At 39.2% G+C, this 23157-nt stretch overlaps 1 protein-coding gene across 1 annotated transcript in view; it reads right to left on the bottom strand.

Annotated features, from left to right (window-relative positions):
* Positions 1-544: 544 nt before the first annotated feature.
* The window catches only part of CDC14A (cell division cycle 14A), a 108458-nt gene continuing 85845 nt past the window's right edge, over positions 545-23157 (bottom strand). The window contains exons 8-12 of the mRNA XM_081817101.1: positions 14767-14926; positions 5799-5914; positions 3923-3970; positions 1773-1895; positions 545-1077 (exon numbers count right to left, since the gene is read on the bottom strand). Of these exons, the coding sequence (XP_081673227.1) occupies positions 627-1077; positions 1773-1895; positions 3923-3970; positions 5799-5914; positions 14767-14926 (898 nt within the window). The 3' untranslated portion in view covers positions 545-626. The remainder of the gene's footprint in view (positions 1078-1772; positions 1896-3922; positions 3971-5798; positions 5915-14766; positions 14927-23157) is intronic.

Here is a 23157-nt window from a genome sequence, read left to right as displayed (position 1 = left end):
CAGGAGGTGACTTATTCAGGGGCCTAATGGTTAGTTATGAGAAGATCCTGTTCATTCAGCACCTTCCACATTTAAATACTCTGAGGGGGCGCCTGGGTGGCTCAGTCGGTTAAGCGTCTGCCTTCGGCTCAGGTCATGGTCCCAGGGTCCTGGGATCGAGCCCCGCATCAGGCTCCCTGCTCTGCGGGAAGCCTGCTTCTCCCTCTCCCACTCCCCCTGCTTGTGTTCCCTCTCTCACTGTGTCTCTCTCTGTCAAATAAATAAATAAAAATCTTAAAAAAAAATACTCTGAAATTCATTCATTAGCATGTGATGTGGAAAAGCGACGATTCCTAAAACCACCACAACCAAAGCCAATACCGTCTACTGTATGAATCAGCTCCTGGCTTGGCACCAGATAGTCAGAGTGATTTGCAAACTTAACTGAAAAGTTAACTTGAGTCAACAGTGTTCATGATGAAGGGAATGAAAGCTGTTTCCCTTCGAAGTCACCTGAAAAGGAGTGGGAGGAGGAGGACAAAAAGAAGGAAGGAAGAAACCCCAGTTGAAACTTGGCATTTACTTGGAGAGGAGCCAGCAGAATGCACGTGCATGGACAGTTCCACAGCACAGAGGGAAGGCATCGCTCAGAAGGCTTCCTTGGCGCTATTAAATTTCTTGGGTGGCAGCCTTGGCTGGGAAGGCAAGGCACAAAAGTTGCGTTCAGGGTTCTGAGGACCAAGAGGTGGTGTCTGCGAACTTACGGGGATTGAACGGCTCAGGAATCTCGCTGAGGAAGAAGAGAGGCCGGTGTAGGAGGGCCGGAGGAGGGTGGGGTGCTCCTCGGTCTTGACGCTGTGGGGGCTCGGCTGGCTGTGCAGGGTGCTCCCACCACTGCTGTTGCTTCGGCTGTACTGGTTGTTGTTGAGCTCAGGGTAATTTCTGGCAGGCGGCTGGGAGCTGCCGTTCAAGAGGCTGGTGAGCGGGCTGGCTATGAAACCCGCCTTAGAGGACGAGGAGGCCTTTTTGTTCTCTGGCTCCTGTGTCGCAGCGTTCAAGTTGCCTAGAGAACTGGCTAGCCGGGAGTTTATGGAAAAGCTGAATGGAAAACACAGGTTGTGGGCGGGGGGGACATAGACAACGATGTATACTCACGCAGAGTTCATGTTTCTAAAACACATAATTAGGACATGAGGGGAATGGGATGCAGACAGTTCTGATTAATGCAAATGGCGACAGAATGGCTTCTTTATCACTCTTGGTGATAGTATCATATGGAGCCTTGAGTTATACACATTAACTTCCTGTCTAAGCAGTTAATTCAGACCCAAGAAGCTGGCTTAACCACGCTGACAGGAGATGTTGAGACAGAACATCTGGGGGCTCTATGTGTCCTGAGGTGGAGAGTACAGGAAAAGGGCTATATGACGGGAGAGTAAAAAGTAGACTTAAGTGTAAGATTTAGCTTACACGTACTCATTCTAACGTCCCTACCCATCGCAGGAGAAATGACCATACCACATAGCATTAGTATGTGCCTCGGAACTCCGATTTCCTGATTACGTTAGGCAAGCTGGAGTTTCACTGTAGAAAGGGATGCCATCTGGCACTCCCTCCACGGCCTTGTCCCCCACCACGTGAGACAGGAACAGAAGCCCCGGAGGGTCACAGAGCCTTCTGCTATTTCTCCCCTTCTCCCCGGTTCCCTCCTCTGACAAACTTCAGCCAAACTCATTGTCTGCTACGGACTCCCTTTACCTCCCACCAGTATCTGAGAAGTAGAGAAAAATCACCTTCGTACACTGGCACCTGAGGACAAAGAACCCCTGTTTATCCTCTTGGCCGTCACTGAAGTGGACAAAGCCACTTTCGAGGTCTTCAAAGTAGTTGCAGATCCTTGTGGGGACGAAGTCAATCTTTGTGGAAACAAAGGGGCAAAATGTCACACAAGAGCTGTGTCATCCTAACATCCAGCAATCAACTAAGACATGGTAAACTAATAACATTAAAGAGATCACAGCAGGTCACGACAACAGTGACAGTAGCAGCAGTCAAAGCCAACAGAGCACTCGCTCCGTGCCAGACTCTCTTCTGAGAGCCTTATAGATGGTAAGTCAGCTCATCCTCACAACAACCCTATGAGGCAGCTAAGATTGCAATCCCCACTTTGCAAGTGAGGAAACGGAGCCACAAAGGAAAAGCTCCTCATCCAAAGTCACTCAGTGAGCAAGGGACAGAGCTGGGATTCAAATCCAGGCTCCACAGTCCTGTCCTTAACCATGATCTTGCCATGCTTGGTCACTTCCCTTCTTTGATGGCAGCGTTCTTTCTTCACATGTCCTTAATTCTACTTCTTTATATTTTAAACCTGTCCTCTTCCTTCCACTCTGCAACTGCCCTAGCTGAGGCCATCACTACTCCTTCCTCTTGACTACTAGCAACCTCTTTTAATCTTACTCCTTAAAATTCAAATTCTGAATAGTCTCCGGTGGAATCTAAAATATTTAATTATGTCACCCCACTGTTTAAACCATTTAATCTTTCCTCAGTGTCCAGGAAGCCTGAGCTCCTTGGCTGTACTTACAAAACCCTCCAAACTCTGGCACTAGCCTTTGTGAGCAGGTCCTTTCTACCCACACTTTGCCATTAGGCACCTCTACTCCAGTGACACGAACTGTTCTCAGTTCCCTGAATGGACTGCATTCACACCTGTGTCCAGCTTGCATATGCTGCTTTTCCTGCCAGAGCATCTTCTCCTCTCCTTACCTCCCCTCCACCTCCATCTGCCTCATTCCCATTGCTTATCCTTTGCTGGTCCAATCAGCTAGTACCCTATACAGCAAGCCTTCACTGAATTCCCAGGCAGGGTAAGCATCCTGTTTCGTCATATATTCTCATAGTAAATCATAGCCCTTACGCCATACTTCACTGTCTGGTATTTGTCTATTTCCCTTGATATAAGCTCCACTGAGGGCAAAGGACTGTCTCTCATTTCTATTCCCAGTGGCTAGTCCAGTGCCAGACTCAGAGAGGATGTTCATTAATGTTTGAGGGAAAACAGACTCAAACCTGAACAGCCAGGGCAGAATCATGGTTTTAATACCAAACCTGTTTTAACTCGAACAAACCATTTAATGCACCTGGACCTTGTTTTCCTATCTGCTCTAGAAAGCTTACTTACTTGTAGACTCTTTCCGTCATCATCCTCCCCACAAACAACATTTCAAGTACATGGTTTGCCTCTAAAACACGAATGGGAAAAGTGGTACCAGAAAGCAGCTCAAGTTTCTGGAGAAGTCTGAGCCCTCTTCGAACTGCCCACACGAAACAACCCTAAAACCTCGGGCTGAATAAGAACCAGAGGTGAGGGGTGAATCAGCTTTCTACCCCTATCTCATCAACGGTCTTGGCAAACATGTCCACGGCCCTCACCAAGCCCTACACTACACCCTGGTACCACTAGTATCTTGAAACCACCCCGGGACTGTTTGGAGGACGTTTTTCCAGAGAGAAACACTAATGTTTCCTCTTCAGATGGAGGATGGGGAAGGAAATAAAACTAGAAAATAAAGAACATATGTAAAACTAGGGGCGAAAAGGACAAACATAAATGTTAAAACCTCGAGGCAAAATCGGTCACTGGATTGAAAGGCACATTGCTGAGCAAGCATAGTTTCTTAGAGACCCCAGAACGTGCTGGAAGCACAGACTACACTGATGTCCCTACCAGAGCCACATCTGCGGGCACCTCAGGAAAACCAAAATCCCCTTCATGGTGAGCATTAAAAATAAGGTGTAGTGTAACAATCTGGAACAGAAAGGAAGGGGCTTAAAAAGTGAAAAGCTGTGTACAATTTGTTTCCACCAGTTTCAGGGTTGGGAAATGTATCTAAAGGGGAGCATTTATTTACAAGCTACTAGAAATTCACCTCAGTAACAGTACCTGAAAGGCTGGGATACTGCTCTTGGGTGCCCTTTCATATCATCCAACCTGTGGAAATCAAAGACAAAAGCTCACGCATCACCGGTTCATACATTTAAGCAAAAACCAAAAGGCAGAGCATATGGAGTCAGACCAGTAAAAATATTAAATTGGCAAAAGGGAGAAAGCTCCCAAATGGATATTAGTACTCATTCCGTTTCTAAAATAAATCCTAGAACCAGCAGGAAACCCATTTTAGTCATTTTGTTTCATCTTAAATTTAATTTACAGCAAATTTCTTTAAATCAGAAGGTGGTGTTGCAGCCACTCAGGGTAAAAAAAACGTTCAATGATGATACCATGATGCCGTTAGGAAAATTGAATTCTAAAAAATGAGAAAATTTCCGAGGAAAATTGAATTCTAAAAAATGAGAAAATTTCTAAGAATTAAAAAAAAAATAGAAAAATCATATTGGAATAGCCTTCTAAAATTTGTGTCGTGGAGGTTCTCTCACTTCTTTTGCCTACTTATGTGCCAAGCTATATGCCAATTTATCCCTCCCTCCCCCTTATGATTTCTTCAAAATCAAATCTAAATCTGTTGGAAATTAATTTTAAGAAATATAAAGCCTTTCTTAAGAGTTTCAAGGGGAAAAATGGCGAATAAAGAGATTAGTAATCTTGAAGAACCTTCCATTGACTTAGATGATATCCATAGCAGGCAGAGCACAGATTGAACAGTACTGGGTGTGAATATCAGCTCTATTCCAACTCCATCCCACTGGGGAGGGATTTAACCTCCCTAACCTCAAGCAACCAACCCAAATGTGGGAAATGATGCATACCTTTTGTGTTAATTCAGTTAATCTTCATAACCAAACTAAACACCTAACATGCTGCTCAGTGAATGATACGTCTCTTCAATTTTCTAGTGGTAGCTGGCGGTTACTACTAAGCACGAGGCTTGCTATCCCATCTTCTCACATTACTGTGGAAAACGATCAGCTTGAATTTGAGCCACATAAACCTTCATCCCCCAGGTCAAGGAACCAGTACTCAAAGCATAGGTAATGATGTGTTCAGACTTAATCTGACTTGTGTTATAATCCTCCCAGATAACACATGAAAATTAAACTCTCTGTGAGGCTGTTTGACATGTGTCATGCTGGCAAAACACCCCTCTTGCTGTGCATGTCTCTCACTTAAAAGGCAAAGAAAAGCAGCCATTTCCTATTATAATCATTTATGAACTTGTCACCACCCCATATATTACAGTAAAGAATCTGGAAGATATTCACAGATTTTTGTACCTACATTGATCCTAAAGACTTTCTTTTTTAACTAATCTGAACCATTAGCAGGTTTTAAATGTTATGATCACAAGTCAGGTTCCATCAATTGATTCTGATTAGTAATTTTAGACTCCAAACTTTACAGACACAGGTTAAGAATTATTTATTCAATTCTCAAATATAGAACATAAAACTAAGGAGTTAGGATATACCAAAGCTTGGCATTCAATACTTTTCTACACACTCTAGATTCAAAACAAAAGCCTCAGTACACCTGTGAGGATTTGCCACAAGATAGGACATCCACTCATGGGGGAAGAGTAGAATTCCAAAAGGAATTTTGAACACAGTCCCAGAGACACCCAATGGTATAGCAGTTTAAGGTGGGATTTCCAGAGACTGAGATTGCAGGAGCTGCTTTCTGTAAGCTTCTAAAACTTAGCTGCTCTCTATAGTGACAAAATAATAAACAACACAAAATAGTAATAAACCAAAAAACAAGAGGTAAACATGGCACTTGTAGAATGATACACAAAAGAGAAGATTAAATATTCTATCCACAAATGGAGGCAAAATATAAATTCAGAAGTTTAAAATGGATCTACCTAAATGCACAGGATGGTGAGGAGCGTGGCTGTCTCTGACTTTTTAAGGCACGTAGTTTGTCTCCCTGGGTTATACTATTTTTCATTTCCACATCTTCATCCTCTTCTAAATTATTCTGGAAAAAAAAATGCATGTTCCATAGAAAGGTTATTATGAATAATTTTGCTTTATATAGCTTTCTTAATAGACCATAAGCTATTTATATAGATTGTCTTAACATAGATTATCTTAAATAGCTTTAATGCTCTATGAATTCAGCATTGTCTATATATATACTAGAGAATGTTCAACTATTCAGCAATTAAATATACGGGTCAAATCAACTCTAAATCAAAGCATGGGTATGGATGTGGTAGAATTTAAAAAGAGCTCTTTATTACAAGGGACCACAACCAAAGAGACTCTCACACAGACAAAATCATGCTTTGGAATATAGCTCAGATACAGGCTGGCTCAATAGATACATTACAAATATGTTTCCAGAAACTACTAGGATCAATCACTATAAACTTTATAACTTGTTTACAGAAATGAAAGACAAAACAATTTAGGATATCTAGACAATAACTTACTAGGATCAACTAACACTAGTAAAAACACTCAAGACCTTTCCAGAAGGAGTTAAAGTTTACTAGATTGAGAAAGTGTTTCCTGCTGACATAAGTCGTATAGACTAAAAAACAGAAGTACCACACAAGGTCTTTTCACATGCTAGTTCACATTTAATTCTTACAATTCAGGGCGGGGAGGACACTGTTACCCATAAAGATGAAAAAAAAGGAGGTGCTCACAGAAGTTAAGAATATTACCCAAGCTCCCTGAAGCTCTTCATGACAGCAATGATTTTAATTTTTTTTTAAGATTTTTTTTATTTATTTGCGAGAGAGAGAATGAGAGACAGAGAGCATGAGAGGGAGGAGGGTCAGAGGGAGAAGCAGACTCCCTGCCGAGCAGGGAGCCCGATGCGGGACTCGATCCCGGGACTCCAGGATCATGACCTGAGCCGAAGGCAGACGCTTAACGACTGAGCCACCCAGGCGCCCCTGTCATGATTAATTTTTTTTTTAAAGATTTTATTTATTTATTTGAGAGAGAGAAAGAGCACAAGAGGGGGGAGCGGGAGAGGGAGAAGCAGACCCCCTGCCGAGCAGGGAGCCCGATGCGGGACTCAATCCCGGGACTCCAGGATCACGACCTGAGCCGAAGGCAGTCGCTTAACCAACTGAGCCACCCAGGTGCCCCATGACAGCAATGATTTTAAAATCAGATTTCTTGACCCCAGATACAATGGTATGCTAACACTGCACCAGTAAAGATTTTATTTTGCCCATTTCCTCCCCTTAATAATTCATACACCTTGAATTTGCTAAGATTCCTTGCAGCCATAAAAGTCCCCTCCACTCTTTAAATCTAGAGCTCTTATTTGATGAAGGATATACAAAAACATACTTCCCTCAGTCACATTCTAGTCATTTCTGATAGCCATTCCTGGCTCAAAACACTTCTTTACTCCCTGCCACCTAGGTTGGGTTGCAAGGATACATCTGGGGTCAGTAGACATGTCCTGGGTAAAAAGACCACACCTTACTACTATAACTCTGAGTTTAAAAAAGAAAAATAGACACACAAAGCACACAGCTGGTAGGAAAGAAGAAGAAATGAAGATGAAAGCTTCCTAGAGGAGGGAATCCCTTAACTGAGTCTTAAAGAATGAGTGTGGAGAGAAGCAGCCAAGATCACAGGAAGGGTCATCCTGGCAAAGAACACCAGTTCAACAGTCACAGGTTCGTGGAACCTTAAAGTCAGAGGATTCTCTTAAAGTCATAAGTTGCCCATCTATAAAGTCTCCAGGAATTGGTTATATCATTCATCTCTGCCCATGCAACCCCAGTGGGAATGAATCCATTATCACCCAAGGAAGCCTGCCGGAATAGAAATAAGGCAGGTCTGAAGGTTAGGCTTGCTAGCAGGATGGTACACCTGAGGAGGTGGGCTTAGCTTCACCCAGCAATCAACATGGGTGTTGTTACCAGTTACTTGTACCTGATACCAGTTACTTGTACCTGATGGAAGGACCAGCACACAGCCAGAGTCTCTAGAATATGGGACTGGCTTCTTGAAGGACCTGACAGGATCCTCACCCTTATTGGTCAGGTTCATTGTCTAATGGGCACCTTTGTGGGAAAGCCAGGAAAGCTTGTTTGTCCTTCCAACCAGGAGGATCTTTGTGTTCCCAGCTCTGAAACACCTTCAAAATTCTAAGGAAAAGTGAGCCTCAACCTGTAATTCCAAAATTCAACCCAACAGTCAAACGGAAAGGTAAAACAAAGATAAAAAAATTCACCTCCCACACAATCTCTCTGAGAAAACTATTACAGGATGTACGTCAGGGAAAAGTTAAGAAGACAAGAGGAAATCCAGGAAAATTAGGACTCCAACTGAAGAGGGTGAAAAGAAGGCCTTGGGTCAGAACTATACAGTAAGGCTAAAGAAGAACCAGTCCAGGGTGGAGAGGAGAAGACTCTTTGGGAAAAGAATGAACTTGGTAAAAATTTTTTGCTGTGTTAAGATTTTGAATAAATTTTAAATTGCTTGGCATAATTGCGGGGAGGAGAGAGTAGCCTTATGTTTTCCCAAGTACACAGAAAACTATGCAAATAAAAAGGCAATTAACTCACACCTGAACTCATATAACATTGTGTCAACTGTACTTCAATAAAAAAAACAGAGTAGACTACCATGCTCAAGAGTGAACAGTCCTTACATAGTAATAATGTACGTATTTTTGGGTTTAACAAAAAATTATGATGTAGCCATATGGGGAAGCACGGGGGAGTAGGAGTAACACCTGGGCGGGGGCGGGGGAGAGCTAAAATCCTGTCTACCACAACCAGAAGGCAATCAAAAAATGTCCAAAACCAATAAACTGTTTTAAATAGCATTATAAGCAAGACATTGATGTGTAGAAATAATGGTAGTGAAAATGCTGATATAATTTGCTTAGGGGTTCCCCCGTTTGGGAGTTGGTCTTGGAGTACAGAAAGGTGGGATAGGGGACTGATATTTTTTATTAGAATTCAGTACTTTCTGACATTTCTAAAAGTGTGGTCACATATTACTTGAAAAAATAAATACTAATTTAACAAGATACACAATTAAACAAAAAAATTGCTAATATTTTACATATAGTTATGTCACAAGTATTTTCTCTCCTACTTTATTATGTATCTTAAAGGTGAAATCTTTTAAATGTAATGCATTTCAAATGTAGAAAACAACAAAAACACTGCAACAGAGAGCCATGCACCTAACTAGCCAGATTCAATATATTTTCTATTTAAGCTCTTTCTCTTAAGGAATTTACTTAAATACCCTAGCTCTCAAAGAAAAAGAAAACATTATTTATTAAGTCTCGGCTCTCAACCTCTGGAGAAGGAAGCCATGTCTTTTCTAAAGAAAAAAAATATATCTATAAATATATATGTATATTTATTTAAATATATATTAATAAATATATTTATTAAACCCAGCCTGCCCTACATAAAGGCAGGAAAATGAGAGCAAACTAAAATACATAAAGAAGGACCATTTCAAAAGATGTACTTATTTACAGATGATGGTCTAGCTAAGGAACAAATAATAGTTGCAAAGTAGAAAGATTTATTTTATGCCATTGGTTGTTCTCTAAATATAGACAAGATGAAAATGAAAATAAAAGGCACTCATAGGTTTCAGTTGGATAGAGTAATTACTGACCAACGCATTAATCAAATGGTGACAGAGTGAGCTACTGGGGAGGCTGCGGTGTGTGCCATTAAGAAAAAAAATCTATTAGATAAAATATAGCACACTAGGGAAAAAAGATGGAAGAGTTATAATAGAAAAATGACATAAAAAGAGAGTTTGAAATAGAAATGAGTAAAAATAGAAGTGAAAGGATTGGAAGAGAAAGATGATAATGGATTTTTAGCAGGTTTAAGTGATTTGGCTAGGAAAGGTGGCTGGGTCATCTCCAAAATTCTTTCAGCTCTCAGATGCTGAAACTGTGAGGTATAAAAGCTGGGGAAAGGCAAAGATGTCATCTTCATAACAAGTTGCTTCTGATCATAAAAAGTTTGGATTTATCTGGGTCCCCGAGTCCGTCTTCTCTCCTTCCTCACTGCCACCGGTTGAGAACTTTATCACCTGGGACCACTCCCCCATCACCAACTTCCTGGCCTCCCACCCCTGGCTGAACACAGACCCCAGCACCCCTTTCCCTCACAACCAGAGCAGTCTCCCCAAACCCTGGCTCTGTGTTGTATTGTCACTCTCCTGTCCTAGAGCCTCTCCCGGATCCCAGTGGCATTCTGATTGGAACTGGAATGCCATAGTGGTCCCAAGAGTAGAAAGAATAGTGCTTGAAAGTAGGGTCTTAGAGAGTTAATTTCTTACTTCATGGATTTTTTTCTAAGATGCACCCTGTACTTGGGCATTTGATGTAAAAGAGCAAAGGATTTTATAAATCACAGTATCTCCATGATGTAATTAAAACAGTACATTCTTGGGGCACCTGGCTGGCTCAGTCGGTGGAGCATGTGACTCTTAATCTCTGGGTTATGGATTTGAACCCCATGTTGGGTGTAGAGATTGCTTAAAAATAAAATCTTTAAAAATTAATTAATTAATTAAAACACTAAATACTTTTTTTTAAAGATTTTATTTATTCATTTGAGACACAGAGATAGAGAGAGAGAGAGAGAGCATGAGCAGGGAGAGAGGCAGAGGGAGAGGGAGAAGCAGGCTCCCCGCTGAGCCAGGAGCCCGATGTGGGGCTCGATCCCAGGACCCTGGGATCATGACCTGAGCCGAAGGCAGACGCTTAACCACCTGAGCCACCCAGGCGCCCCTAAAACACTAAATTCTTATTTACCTGTCAATTTATGTGAACTTGGCTGAATAGGAGCAGTACCTGTACCTAATTCATATCTCTAAGTCAAGAGCATCTGATCGACAAGTGTGCTAATATTGGATTATCACCCTGGAGAAGGAAAAGTTAACAACAATCACAGTTCCAGGAGAAATTTATTGGGACAGGCTGGCTAAGGTTATGTTCAAACTTACTGATGTAATATACTAAAGCCACACTTAGGACCTCATGGAGAGGCAACAGGGTATGGAGAGAGGCCTCAAAGTGGGTGGCTGAGAGGAGACTCCGAAGCCAGAGCGCCTGCGTCTAATTGCCAGCGCCACTGCATACTTTGTGATCTTGGGCAGACAGTTTAACTTTCTCTATCTCGGTTATGCCATCTGTTAAAAAGGGCCTAGTAACAGTGCCTATTTCATACAGCTGTTATAAGAACTAAGAGTTAATCCATGTAGGGGCACCTGGGTGGCTCAGTCGGTTAAGCATCTGCCTTCAGCTCAGGTCATGATCTCGGGGTCCTGGGATCGAGCCCCGCATCGGGCTCCCTGCTCATCGGGGAGTCTGCTTCTTCATCTCCCTCTGCTGCTCCCACCCCGCCTCCCTGCTCATGCTTTCTCTCTCTCAAATGAATGAATAAAATCTTAAAAAAAAAAAAAAAAAAGTTAATCCTTGTAAAGCACCTAGAACAGTGCCTAGCACCAAGTAGATGCTATTTAGGTGGTTGTTACATTCTAAGCTCCTCACTTAACTCCTTAAGTATCGGCCCCTTAAATAAAGTGTTAATTTTAAATTCCATCTTCTTAAAGCCATTTTTTATAACCCCAATGCATGATGGACCCTTAGGCCCTGGCATGTCTGAGTGAGCACTTATTGCTGGTACTATTTTGTATTTGAGCACAGACTATTCTTGAATAGCTTGGATTATTACCAATTTCATGTCTGTTTTCTTGTTTGTTTTTCTATTAAAAGCCTTCTCCATTCTTTCAAGCTCCAGGCTCCTTCGTAAGCCTTCTCCATTCTTTCAAGCAACATTTACGAAGGCCCTGTGGGCTAGGGATAGGCTCACGACGAGGGCAGATAGAAGCCTCGATCTTCACAGCATGTATTGCCGGGCAGGGAAGGAGGTGTTAAGGACCATGGAGGAAAAATACAGTGCAAGGCAGGAGCACAAAGCAGCAAGCCTAACCTAGACCCACAGGATGGGCCGGGTATATTTCATAGTGCCTAGCCTAGCACTGAAGACCAGCTTCAGTCAAGATAAAGCCTCCACGAACAATGAATCATGGAACACTTCATCTAGAACTAATGATGTAATGTATGGGGATTAACATAAGAATAAAAAAAAAAAAAAGATAAAGCCTCTATTTATAAAAGATTTTTCATGACTCTAAGTAGGCGAAGAGAATTCATTACAGCTGCAGCCTAGTCCATTAATGTGGCCTGAATCCTTCTGGTTAATCTTTTTTGCCTATTCACTCACCTCCTGGACACTGAAAAACTATATATTCAAACCTTCCCAATCAAGTAATTACAGAGCTTCCGAATAACCAACCCCAGGAAAATCCCTGTAGGCCTAGAAATCAGAAAAATAATTTAGTATCTCATTTTCAATCTGACATTACTTCTAAAAAGAAAAAAAAAAAAGAAGCAACCTCTAGAAGAATAGCGCCTTTTTGCACTTCCTTTATGTACAAACTAATAAACCCAGAACTTCCATGGGCTTCTATCCTGAACATTGGTATGGAACTTGAAACATATTAAAATCCTTGCAGCATTCTCAACTTATTTTCCCACTTAGAATTCACAAGAACAACAAAGATATCACTACCTCTATTACATTCACTTTTGAGTAAACTAATTCCCCATATTCATGTAACGTTCTGGAGCCAGCACCAGATAAACATAGCAAGAAAAGGGACTAAAAGTGTTATTTATGCAACGCATCACCTAACTATAAAGTAGTCCAAAACCTATATATATGTCACCGTCTGAAGTCTTAACCACGCCATCGTTCTGTGTTATTTCTGAATTCTTGCACTTCTGTGCTCTAATTTCAAAAATCATACCACTTCTGAATGGCTAGAGCTAAAGTAATTAATTTGGCGGTGCAGGGAATAAGAAAGAGGAAGAGAAATAGCCCAATATCTGAATACATGCTTGTATTTAAAACTGACTTATTTTAAATTTCATATTTCATTCTTCAGTGATAAATGTTAATTAGTCTTAAGTTCAACAAATTGAGATCTAAAAAAGTATGAGAACAAAATGTTCTAACTACCAGATGCTCATTTAATATGGATTATGATATAGAAAACATTATATTTCTATAAGATAAATATGTTTTCCAGAGAGATGGATAAATTGTATGTGTATCTTTTCAGAGGTCATAATTCAAAGCACTGTTTACTTGAACAAAATGTGAGAAGGAAATGCTGACCAGAGCAAGAAAAGTACTCTTGCTTAGCTATATTATCACATTAAAATGTCAGTTCAGATCCTTTTGTTTGCTTTGAATAGGCCAGACTACAACACAGAGACAAGAAAAAGTCAACAAAGGCTCTGAACATCAACATGACCTTGGCTAAGATTTACATTTTATCAGGACAAATGATTCACACAAGTAAACTTAGCCACTTCTTCAGAGGCTGTGCTGGAGTAGAGACCACAGGGTTGAAAAACTGGTTCTTATGGCAGTCTTCATCCTGTGTCCTTGAAGAAAGCCCACTCTCCCTATTGCCAAGCACTCTGGTTATCTTTCTTGGTGAAAGAAACCTGTTTGGCATGCCACTTGTTCCATTTTGGGTTCCCTGAGGGTCAAACGTGAACCACAGTATTTTGCTCAAGACCTTTGTCCAGGTCCAACGGGTCACCGCCTAATAGAATGCAAATCCACACTCGCTGCCTAAATATTTTTTTAAGATTTATTTATTTATTTGAGTTGGGGGAGAGGCAAAGGGAGAGGAAGAGAATCTCAAGCAGACTCCCCACTGAGCAGGGAGCCTGACATGGGGCTCCATCCCACGACCCCTAGATCATGACCTGAGCTGAAACCAAGAGTCGGACGCTTAACTGACTGAGCCACCCAGCCTCCCCATTGCTTAAATATTTTGAACAGCTCCTTTTGCTCCTTCAGGGATATAAAAATATAACTACAAACCAAGTGCTTAGTTTCACCTCAGGCATACTGTGGTAGAAAGAGCTAAACCAGGAGGGAGACTCCCAGTCTCAAGGTAGTCCCACTACTAAACAACGCCATGACCTTTAGCAAGTCATGGGATTCAGTGGGGCCCCCGGCTTCTGATCCGCACGAGAGGGAAGGAGAACAAATGATTTCAAGCTTGCTTCCAGCTCCAAAAATGCCCATGATCCTACCTGTTGTAAGTCACTTCCATTTTTAGGTTAGCAGGGTATAACAGAAAAAACACAGATTCAGAATCAGATGGATGTGGATTGGAATCACCAAGGTTAGAACTCCCCTGACATTTAATTTCCTTACTATAAAGTAGAGATCATATTGCCTGGGTAATATTGCTGATATTACCTATCACCAGCTAGTTGTAAAGACTAAATGAGACCATAGATGTCAGCCGTTTAATGTGGTTTGTTTAGAGCCTCAATTTAAAAAAAAAAAAAAAGTTGCCCCTAATTATGTTTTCAATTTTGGACTTTAGAAATCAATATGAATTTGAGACTTTCAAAAAACCACTTGTGGCATGTACTGTTTCTTCAATTGTCACATTAATTCTTTCTCTTTACATCCACTTTCATCTTCAAATAGAAAATTTGCTCTTCTATTTCCTTTTTGTACATGTCTTCAAACCAGAGTGGTCTCCTTTATAATTGTGCTCCTTAAATTTACAGCTTTTTTTTTTTTAACGATAATTGCTTTCTTTGCTATGGATTCTTGTTTTACAGGTGGATGATTCTACACCTAAAAATATTGGTACTCTCAGCATCTCAGAAAAGAGATATTGCTGTGTTATAAATGTTCAGCTGGGAAACAAAGAAATGCAGAACGTTAGTCCTAAGGAGACATGAAAATCTTCCTGAGGAAAACTCACCTCTCCAAATCTTTCCACGTTTTGTATTTTAGATAAGTTTCCACCAATAGACATATCATCCAAGCTAGAAAGAATTTTATTAATACTTCCTTCACTGGATGGTCTATTTTTCAGCTTGGATCGGAAAATGTCTCCTTGGACCCATAACGATGCCTGTTTTCTGTAAAAAGGAGAGAAAACAAAATAATCTGTAAAATAAATTACTATCATCTCCTCGAAAATATAATATCTTATAGATAAAGAGATTAGCAGATAAACCTTTACAAGTCAGAAAGACTATGAAATCTGAGAATTGTTTTTAAAAGTCATTTTCTTAAAGTTTAAGTTATATGAATTAAATTAGATAAATTATATTAAAGTTCTATGTGAAACACAAATACCTATCTTCCAATATATGTTTATATAACTATACATGAGTTGCCTATTGCGGTTCTTAGATGCTTACAACAAGAGCAACAAAAAAGACCGTGAGCCCATTTGTCTTTCACATATGAATTTGAAATCTGTAAGGTATTTCTCAAATAGCAATTTGATATGTCTATAAAAACAGCTGGAGTGAACTGGACTCAAAGAAGTAGGTGAAGAAACTTGAATCAAACAGAGAGAGTACCTAAAAGACTACCAAATCCATAATTGTGTGTGGCAGCATGAAAAAACAAAACTTTAGAAACCTACTCTTACCACCTAAAAGCAAGGTATATAGAGCCTCAATTAGATTATCCTTTAAGAACCAGAAAATGTGCTTCATCTATAAGTTTTCTTTTATTCAATAAGGCACAATTTTAACTGTTTTCAAGGTTACAGGAAAAGAACTTAAGATATGTAAACAAAATGACAGTCTGGGTTTAAAATTTTTATTGTTAGAGTCACCTTCCTGCATTTCTTTTAAGATAAATTACCCATCAGATAGTTTTCATTCTATTCTATGTCATACTGGACAGAATAGAATTAAGCTAAAATTGTGGCTCATCATAAGGAATATCAACATCCAGGGAAATAACAGCATTATCAAGGAAGTGCTACCAATAAGAACACAGATTTATTTTCTGAGGCAATAGAAAGACCAAGGGGTATTTTCTCTCAAAGATTCCAAATAAAATTCAGGCTAAAACACGAGGAGAAAAACAATGACAAAAAATCCTCCCTGAACTGTACTGTCTCATTAGACCCTCAAGAAAGGAATCCACCTTTCCTTTTTAAAAGAGTTTACTCTCAAATCAGAACTTTTGTTTATGATTAAATACTGTTGAAAGTCTTGAAGAAAAGATTAACTTTTACATTATACAGCAAAATTTTACATGTGCAATGCCTCCAACCAAGTGTATCTACCTGGGTATCACCCTATAGATACATACCTGTACACAAGATACAAAAATGCTTATTTCAGCGTTATTTGTAATAAAAAAACTACTGGAGATACCTAATGGACAACCAGCTTATTAACAGTAGATCCATTCCGTGAAATATTATACAGCCAGTAAAAAGCTTGGGATGGACCTCCATGTAGTAATAAAGAAGAGCAGCTATGAAATAAAGCGTTCGTGAATGAAAAATATAAGTGACAGAGTGGAAAGTATGATCCCATTTTTTGTATAAAAAGAAGTTGTAATTTAACTGGAAGTTCAGTTATCTAGAACATACAGCAACATATTGACCAGTTACTCCCAACAACAAAAGGAAACTTTCACTTTCTATTACATGTCTAGCTGTTTGACTTTTTTAAAACAACGTGCCTCATGTGCTTTTGTAAAAAAAAAAAAAATAGTGATAGATGATAGATAGATAGATAGATAGACAGATAGATCAAAGCAGAACAAAGCTAGCTTTAGTATGGAAAGGAACCTTTAAAGTTGCTTTCATAAAAGATAGCAGACAGCATATCACTGCATTGTTTTAACAACAGTATTTATAAATACCGTTAGAAAGAAGTCAATTTACTAAGTGCCCAAAGATTAACAGTTTGGGATGAGACTAGATGGTTGGGAGGCTTTCTTTTTTTTTAAATATAATATCCTACTCCACTTTCAAGTAAGAGGTGTTTTTTTCTTTTAATTTTTGCTCACTTTTCAGTATTTTCCAAATAAAACAAAAGGAAAAGGGAATACCTTTAGATCCTATTTCAAGACATATAGTATAGAGGCTCTAGATATAAAATATGTTGTCCACATATAAGACTAACTTAACAGTTCAAACATTGTTCTAAAATTGGAATTCATTTACATTATTTTAAGAAATTTCCAGCATGTTAAATGGATTAAATTTTAAAACAAAAACCAGTGAAATTTTAAAGATATGAATAAAGACTCCAGAAATCTTCACACACCAGTTCACTAGGGAGTGTGGCAGTATCTGCCTTCTATTATGGCAGAAGGTACTTTTTGGAAGCAAACCACTGAGGAATATTTTCTGAGCTTAAGATATATAGATCAATGGGGTTACCCTAATCACTGAGTCACTTTCAATTTTTCTATACCAACCAAAAAATATATTCATAAAGAAACTCTTAAATTTTGCTTCCTTTGTGAAAACCTTCATAAAACCATGGTATAGCCTCCCTGCTACCTTGCATTTTCAGAAATCCTTGCTTTAATTTTTTATTCCTCCAGATTTTTTCCACTTAATGCTACACCCAGTATAACTCTTTCTCTGACGGCTGACTCTTATATCCTTCCAAAATAGTAATAAACAAACAGCATAGTCCTTGACACAGTATGAACAATTCAAAAGATAACTGTTAAATTCATAAATGACTACCTTGAGCTTCTGGTCAAAAAATCAGTAATAAAGAACTACTATTTCACAGGGAGAGAAGACTCACCTCTGCCACAGATAGTAAGAAATTCAGATAAATGAAACATACGGAAAGGATAGGGATATACAGATAAAAGACAGAATTCCTGTCCCTCAAAAGTTCCCAGTTACATATAAGAAAAACGAACAACTAAAATCCAATGGCCCTATGACCTAGATCTGCCCTTAACTCAACCTGAAAGAATCACAGACAAGGTCCCTGAGAATTCAAAATTATCTAGAAAGATTAGCAGAACTTAGCCAGCAAAGAGTTTTCCCAAAGCAAAGAAACAACATGGGCTTGAAGGAATAGTGCTATCAAAGAACCCAGCACGTTTGGGAAACTGGGCTGTTTGATTTGGCTGCAGCAGAGGTTATGACAGAAGCAGCAACCAGCCCATGATGGACCCTACACGACATGCTAAGGAATTTAGATCTGAGAATTGAAAAAAAAATTCCGATTCCAAAATGTTATAAAATGAAAACTCTGATAGGGCTGCCAACCTAAAGATGGAAATTACGAAGTGACACCTTTCGCTTGCTTGGTTTCAAAGACTCCATCTGTCCCATCACTGGAAAGACTTGATTTGAACCTGAATATTAAAGATGAATAAGGTGTCAAAGCTGATTTGTGTGTTGCTAAGTGATGCTCTACAAAAGTGCTTCTTAAGAAAAAGCAGCACTTCACGCAAATCCCTTTTTTATTGACAACAGGAACCTCACTGGCTTTTATTGTGGGGTCTATTACTCCTTAAAAGCCTCATCTCAGACAGAAGAAGTAAAACGTGTATTTTTAAGTATTTAGCATTTAAAAATCAAATCCTATGAAGCTCACACACTAGCTCAGAGTAAATCCTCCAGTAACGTTGTGGATTTTCTAAGACAGCATGAGATTACTAACCCTCTGCCAAAAGAATATGTGCTTTGAAATAACAGAAAGAGATCCGTCTTGATTTAAACAGAGCCTTTTGAGAGACGTAGCCAGTGTTGGGGGTCAAGTGTTTTTGGCCGAGTCCTGGCCCTGGGTTAATCAGGCCTGAGACATAAGAAAATAATTCACTTGGCTTCATTATAAGCCAAGCCACAGCCTTCACAAGTCTTTTTAAAAATCTGTTTTGAGGGGCGCCTCGGTGGCTCAGGCCAGGCTCAGGCGGTTAAGCATCTTACTCTTGATTTCGGATCAGGTCATGATCTTGGGGTCATGAGACGGAACCCCATGACAGGCTCCTCGCTCAGCTGGGGGGAGGGGAGGGAATCAGCTTGAGAGTCTCTCTCCCTCTCTCTGTGCCCCTCCCCCCACTCAGTTGCATTGTTACAGGTGTTTCTGGTTTTGAATTCAGAACACAGTGATAGTCACGTGCAGCTTCTTCTGTTTGTAGCTGACCTCTTCTTCCTCACATCCTTGAGTCCAAACTAAGCCTATCTCCCACCACCTTAACTCTCTGTCTTCATCTTCATCACTTCTTCCATCCTGGACGCTTATTTGTCCAGTACCCTGACCTCAGTGTCCATCCAAAGCCACCATTTGGTGATTCTATATAGAAACCCAGCCCGTGTTCTAGCTCGAGGTAGGCCTACTTTAGCTGTGACTGGGGCACCAGCCTGCCTTGCATGCCTCCTACCCTACTGCCCCATGCTATTATGGAAACAGAGATAGTTCCCAGTCAAAAGAACGGGACTAATAAAATGATCTAACTTGATATCAAAGGAAGATAGACCAGAAAGCAGTACCCAAGGTTCAGGAGGTGGAAAGGAGACAGGTATTCAAGGAGTTCTACTCATACTTTGATACAAATGGAAGATTTACTAGGAAGATGTTTAGACAGAGAACTTGAGGGTAGAAGGGAAGGTTCTTCATTCTGAAACACACAAGAAAATGTAGCTGGAAGAGAAAAAATGACTTAGAGAATTCTCAAAGCTAGTTCTAGTTTAGGTATAGACCTAAACAGTCAGAAGCTGACTCAGTGGTATCATGCCAAAATATAAACTTTACAACTAAACCTGATGCATTATTGCTTACAAGACATTCTTTTTCCACCTCTAACCCTTTTCACACTAGAAATGAAACAAAAACCGTTCAATCTCCTATCTTTAGTAACTGTCATGAGTATTTCAGGGCAAATTTCTGATGTCACCATTGCCCACAATTCTTATATATACCATATCCTTAATACTGGAACCCACATTAGGATTTCATTTTTGCTCAGCCCATAGATTCGATACAACTGACAGTCAATAAATGAATAAAATGATGGAACAGTAAATACTGAAGAGCAATTCAGAGGTTTATAAATGAGTGTTACTGCAAAAAATGTGACTGTCAAATAGTGCAAGCTCGAACCTATGCAATGCACTTGTTATTCTTATAAGTAAACCACGATATTGTCTATGGTTATTTTAAATTCCAGTTTATAATAGTTCAGGTTTTAATTTCTGTATTTTAAGAAAGATAAATTCTTAAATCTTTAAAATAGATTATAAAAAATCCTAATACATATTCCTTGAACTACTACATGTATCTAAAAAAAAATACAAAAAATAAACAGTAGGAATCAATTATAATTAAAAACTCAAGCCATCGGGGCGCCTGGGTGGCTCAGTCATTAGGCATCTGCCTTTGGCTCAGGTCATGATCCCGGGGTTCTGGGATCAAGCCCCACATTGGGCTCCCTGCTCGGCAGGAAGCTTGCTTCTCCCTCTCCCACTCCCCCTCCTTGTGTTCCTGCTCTTGCTATCTCTCTCTCTGTCAAATAAATAAATAAAATCTTAAAAAAAAAAAAAAACTCAAGCCATTATTGTTAGACATTTTCAAGAATTCTTCCATATTCCTGAACAGGTTTTCCTCATCTTATTTTTGGTAATTTCCTAAAATAAAAAGCAATGGTTTAACTACTAATTTCTGATGTTGCTCATTCCAATTGTGAAACTTACCAAATGCTGAAAGTATCAAATTAAATGTAGCATAAGTGATATTTACAGGGTAAGAATGACCCATGGACCCTTGTTATACAATGTGGTTGGGGGACCAGCAGCATCATATCACCTGGAAGCTTATTAGAAATGCAGAATCTCAAGTCCCATCCTAGACCTAGTGAACCAGAAACTGCATTTAATAAGATCCCCAAGTGATTCTTACACACTTTAGTATTTAAGAAGTACTACAGATAACTGAAGGCTTACAACTAAATTAGATGTTGACAAATATCCAACTGACTGGAAATTGATGAAAATATCTATGATAATAAAGCAGAAAGGGGGAATTTTTGATTTAGGAATTTAGGAATAAAAAAAGAATCCAACCACAAAATTGTTGATCCCTTAAAGATGTCTTTATTCAAAATGGAAGCTCTACTTTACAAAGACAGGGTCCAGATTTAGGCTTTATGTGAGTTCTGTGTCAAGAGGAAACTTAAAAGTAAAAAGAACTTCCATGCTCATGGGTTGGAAGAATTAATACTGAAATGTTGATACCACCCAAAGCAATCTACACACTCAGTGCAATCCCTATCAAGATTCCAATGACATCTTTCACAGAAATAAAACAAACAATCCTAAAATTTGTATGGAACCCGCAAAAGATCCCAAATAGCCAAAACAATCCTGAAAAAGAACAAATCTGGAGGCATCACACTTCCTGATTTCAAACTATATTACAAAGCTAAAATGATCAAAACAGTATGGTAAGGTCATAAAAGCAGACATAGATCAGTGAAACAAAATAGAGAGTCCAGAAATAAACCCACACATATAAGATAATTTATAACAAAGGAGCCAAGAACACACAATGGGGAAAGGACAGTCTCTTCAATAAATGGTTTTGGGAACACTGGGCAGCCATATACAAAAGAACGAAACTGGACCACTATCTTACACCATACACAAAAGTCAACTCAAAATGAATTAAAGAACTGAACATCAGACCTACAACCATAAAACCCTCAGAAGGAAACATAGGCAATAAGCTCCTTGATATCAGCTGTGGCAGTGAGTTTTTGGTTCTGACATCAAAAGCAAAGGCAACAAAAACAAAAATAAACAAGTGGGACTATATCAAACTAAAAAGCTTCTGTGCAGCAAAGTAAACCTTCAACAAAATGAAAAGGCAGCTTACCAAATGGGAGAAAATATTTACAAATCATATGGCTGAAAGGGATTAATACTCATAATATATAAAGAATTCACACAACTCAATAGCAAAAAAACAATCAGATTAAAAAATGGGCAGAGGATCTGAATAGGCATTTTCCTAAAGACATACAGATGGCAACAAATACATGAAAAGGTGCTCACCATCACTAATTATCAGGGAAATATAAATCAAAATGACAATGAGATATCATTTTACACCTGCCAGAATAGCTATTATCAAAACAAACAAACAAACAAACAAGAAATAGCAAGTAGTGGAGAGACTGTGGAGAAAAGGAAACCTTTGTGCACTGTTGTTTGGCATGTAAATTGGTGCAGCCATTATGGGAAACAGTATGGAATTTCATCAAAGAATTTTAAATAGGGTTACCATATGATCCAGCAATTCCACTTCTGCATGAAATGAAAACACTAATTTGAAAAAATATATACACTGCAATGTTCATTGCAACATTATTTACAACAGCAAAGACATGTTAGCAACCTAAGTGTCCATTAATAGATGAATGAATAAAGTGTGAATACACACACACACAATCTGATACATAAAACACATAAATACATAAAAAATATAAATACATAAAGAATATTATTCAGCCATAAAAAAGAAGGAAATCTTACCAATAGCAACAACATGGATGGAACTTGCGGGCATTGTGCTAAGTGAAATAAGCCAGAAAGAGAAAGACAAACACCATGTGATCTCACTTATATATGAATTCTAAAGAAAGAGAATTCACAGATAAAGAGAACAGATTAGGAGCAAGATGGCGGAGGGGTAGGAGATCTAAATTTCGTCTGGTCCCAGGAATTCAGCTCGATAGTTATCAAACCATTCTGAACACCTACAAACTCAAAAGGTAATCGAAGAAAAGAATAGCAGCAATTCTATGAACAGAAAAGTGACCACTTTCTGGAAAATCTCTCTGATTTGTTTAGTGCATATATTTCTGGGGTTGTTGTTACCCTTTCAGCATTTTGTTCTCTCATTCATCTATTCTCCTCTGGATAAAATGACAAGACAGAAAAACTCACCTCAAAAAAAAGATCAAGAGGCAGTACTTACTGCCAGGGACCTAATCAATACAGACATTAGCAAGATGTTGGAACTAGAGTTCAGAATGACGATTATAAAGATACTAGCTGGGCTTCAAAAAAGCATAGAGGATACTAGAGAATCCCTTTCTGGAGAAATAAAAGAACTAAAATCTAACCAAGTCGAAATCAAATAGGCTATTAATGAGGGGCAATCAAAAATGGAGGCTCACGGTATTATGCTAAGCAAAATAAGTCAATCAGAGAAAGACAAGTATCATATGATCTCACTGATATGAGGAATTTGAGAAACAAGACAGAGCATCATAGGGAAAGGGAGGGGAAAATGAAACAAGATGAAACCAGAGAGGGAGACAAACCATAAGAGACTCTTAATCTCAGGAAACAAACTGAGGG

This window comes from Leptonychotes weddellii, chromosome 4 (assembly GCF_054177405.1).
Source record: "Leptonychotes weddellii isolate Sample4059 chromosome 4, ASM5417740v2, whole genome shotgun sequence".
Lineage (NCBI taxonomy): Eukaryota > Metazoa > Chordata > Mammalia > Carnivora > Phocidae > Leptonychotes > Leptonychotes weddellii.
This window is presented reverse-complemented; position numbering and strand designations above follow the sequence as displayed.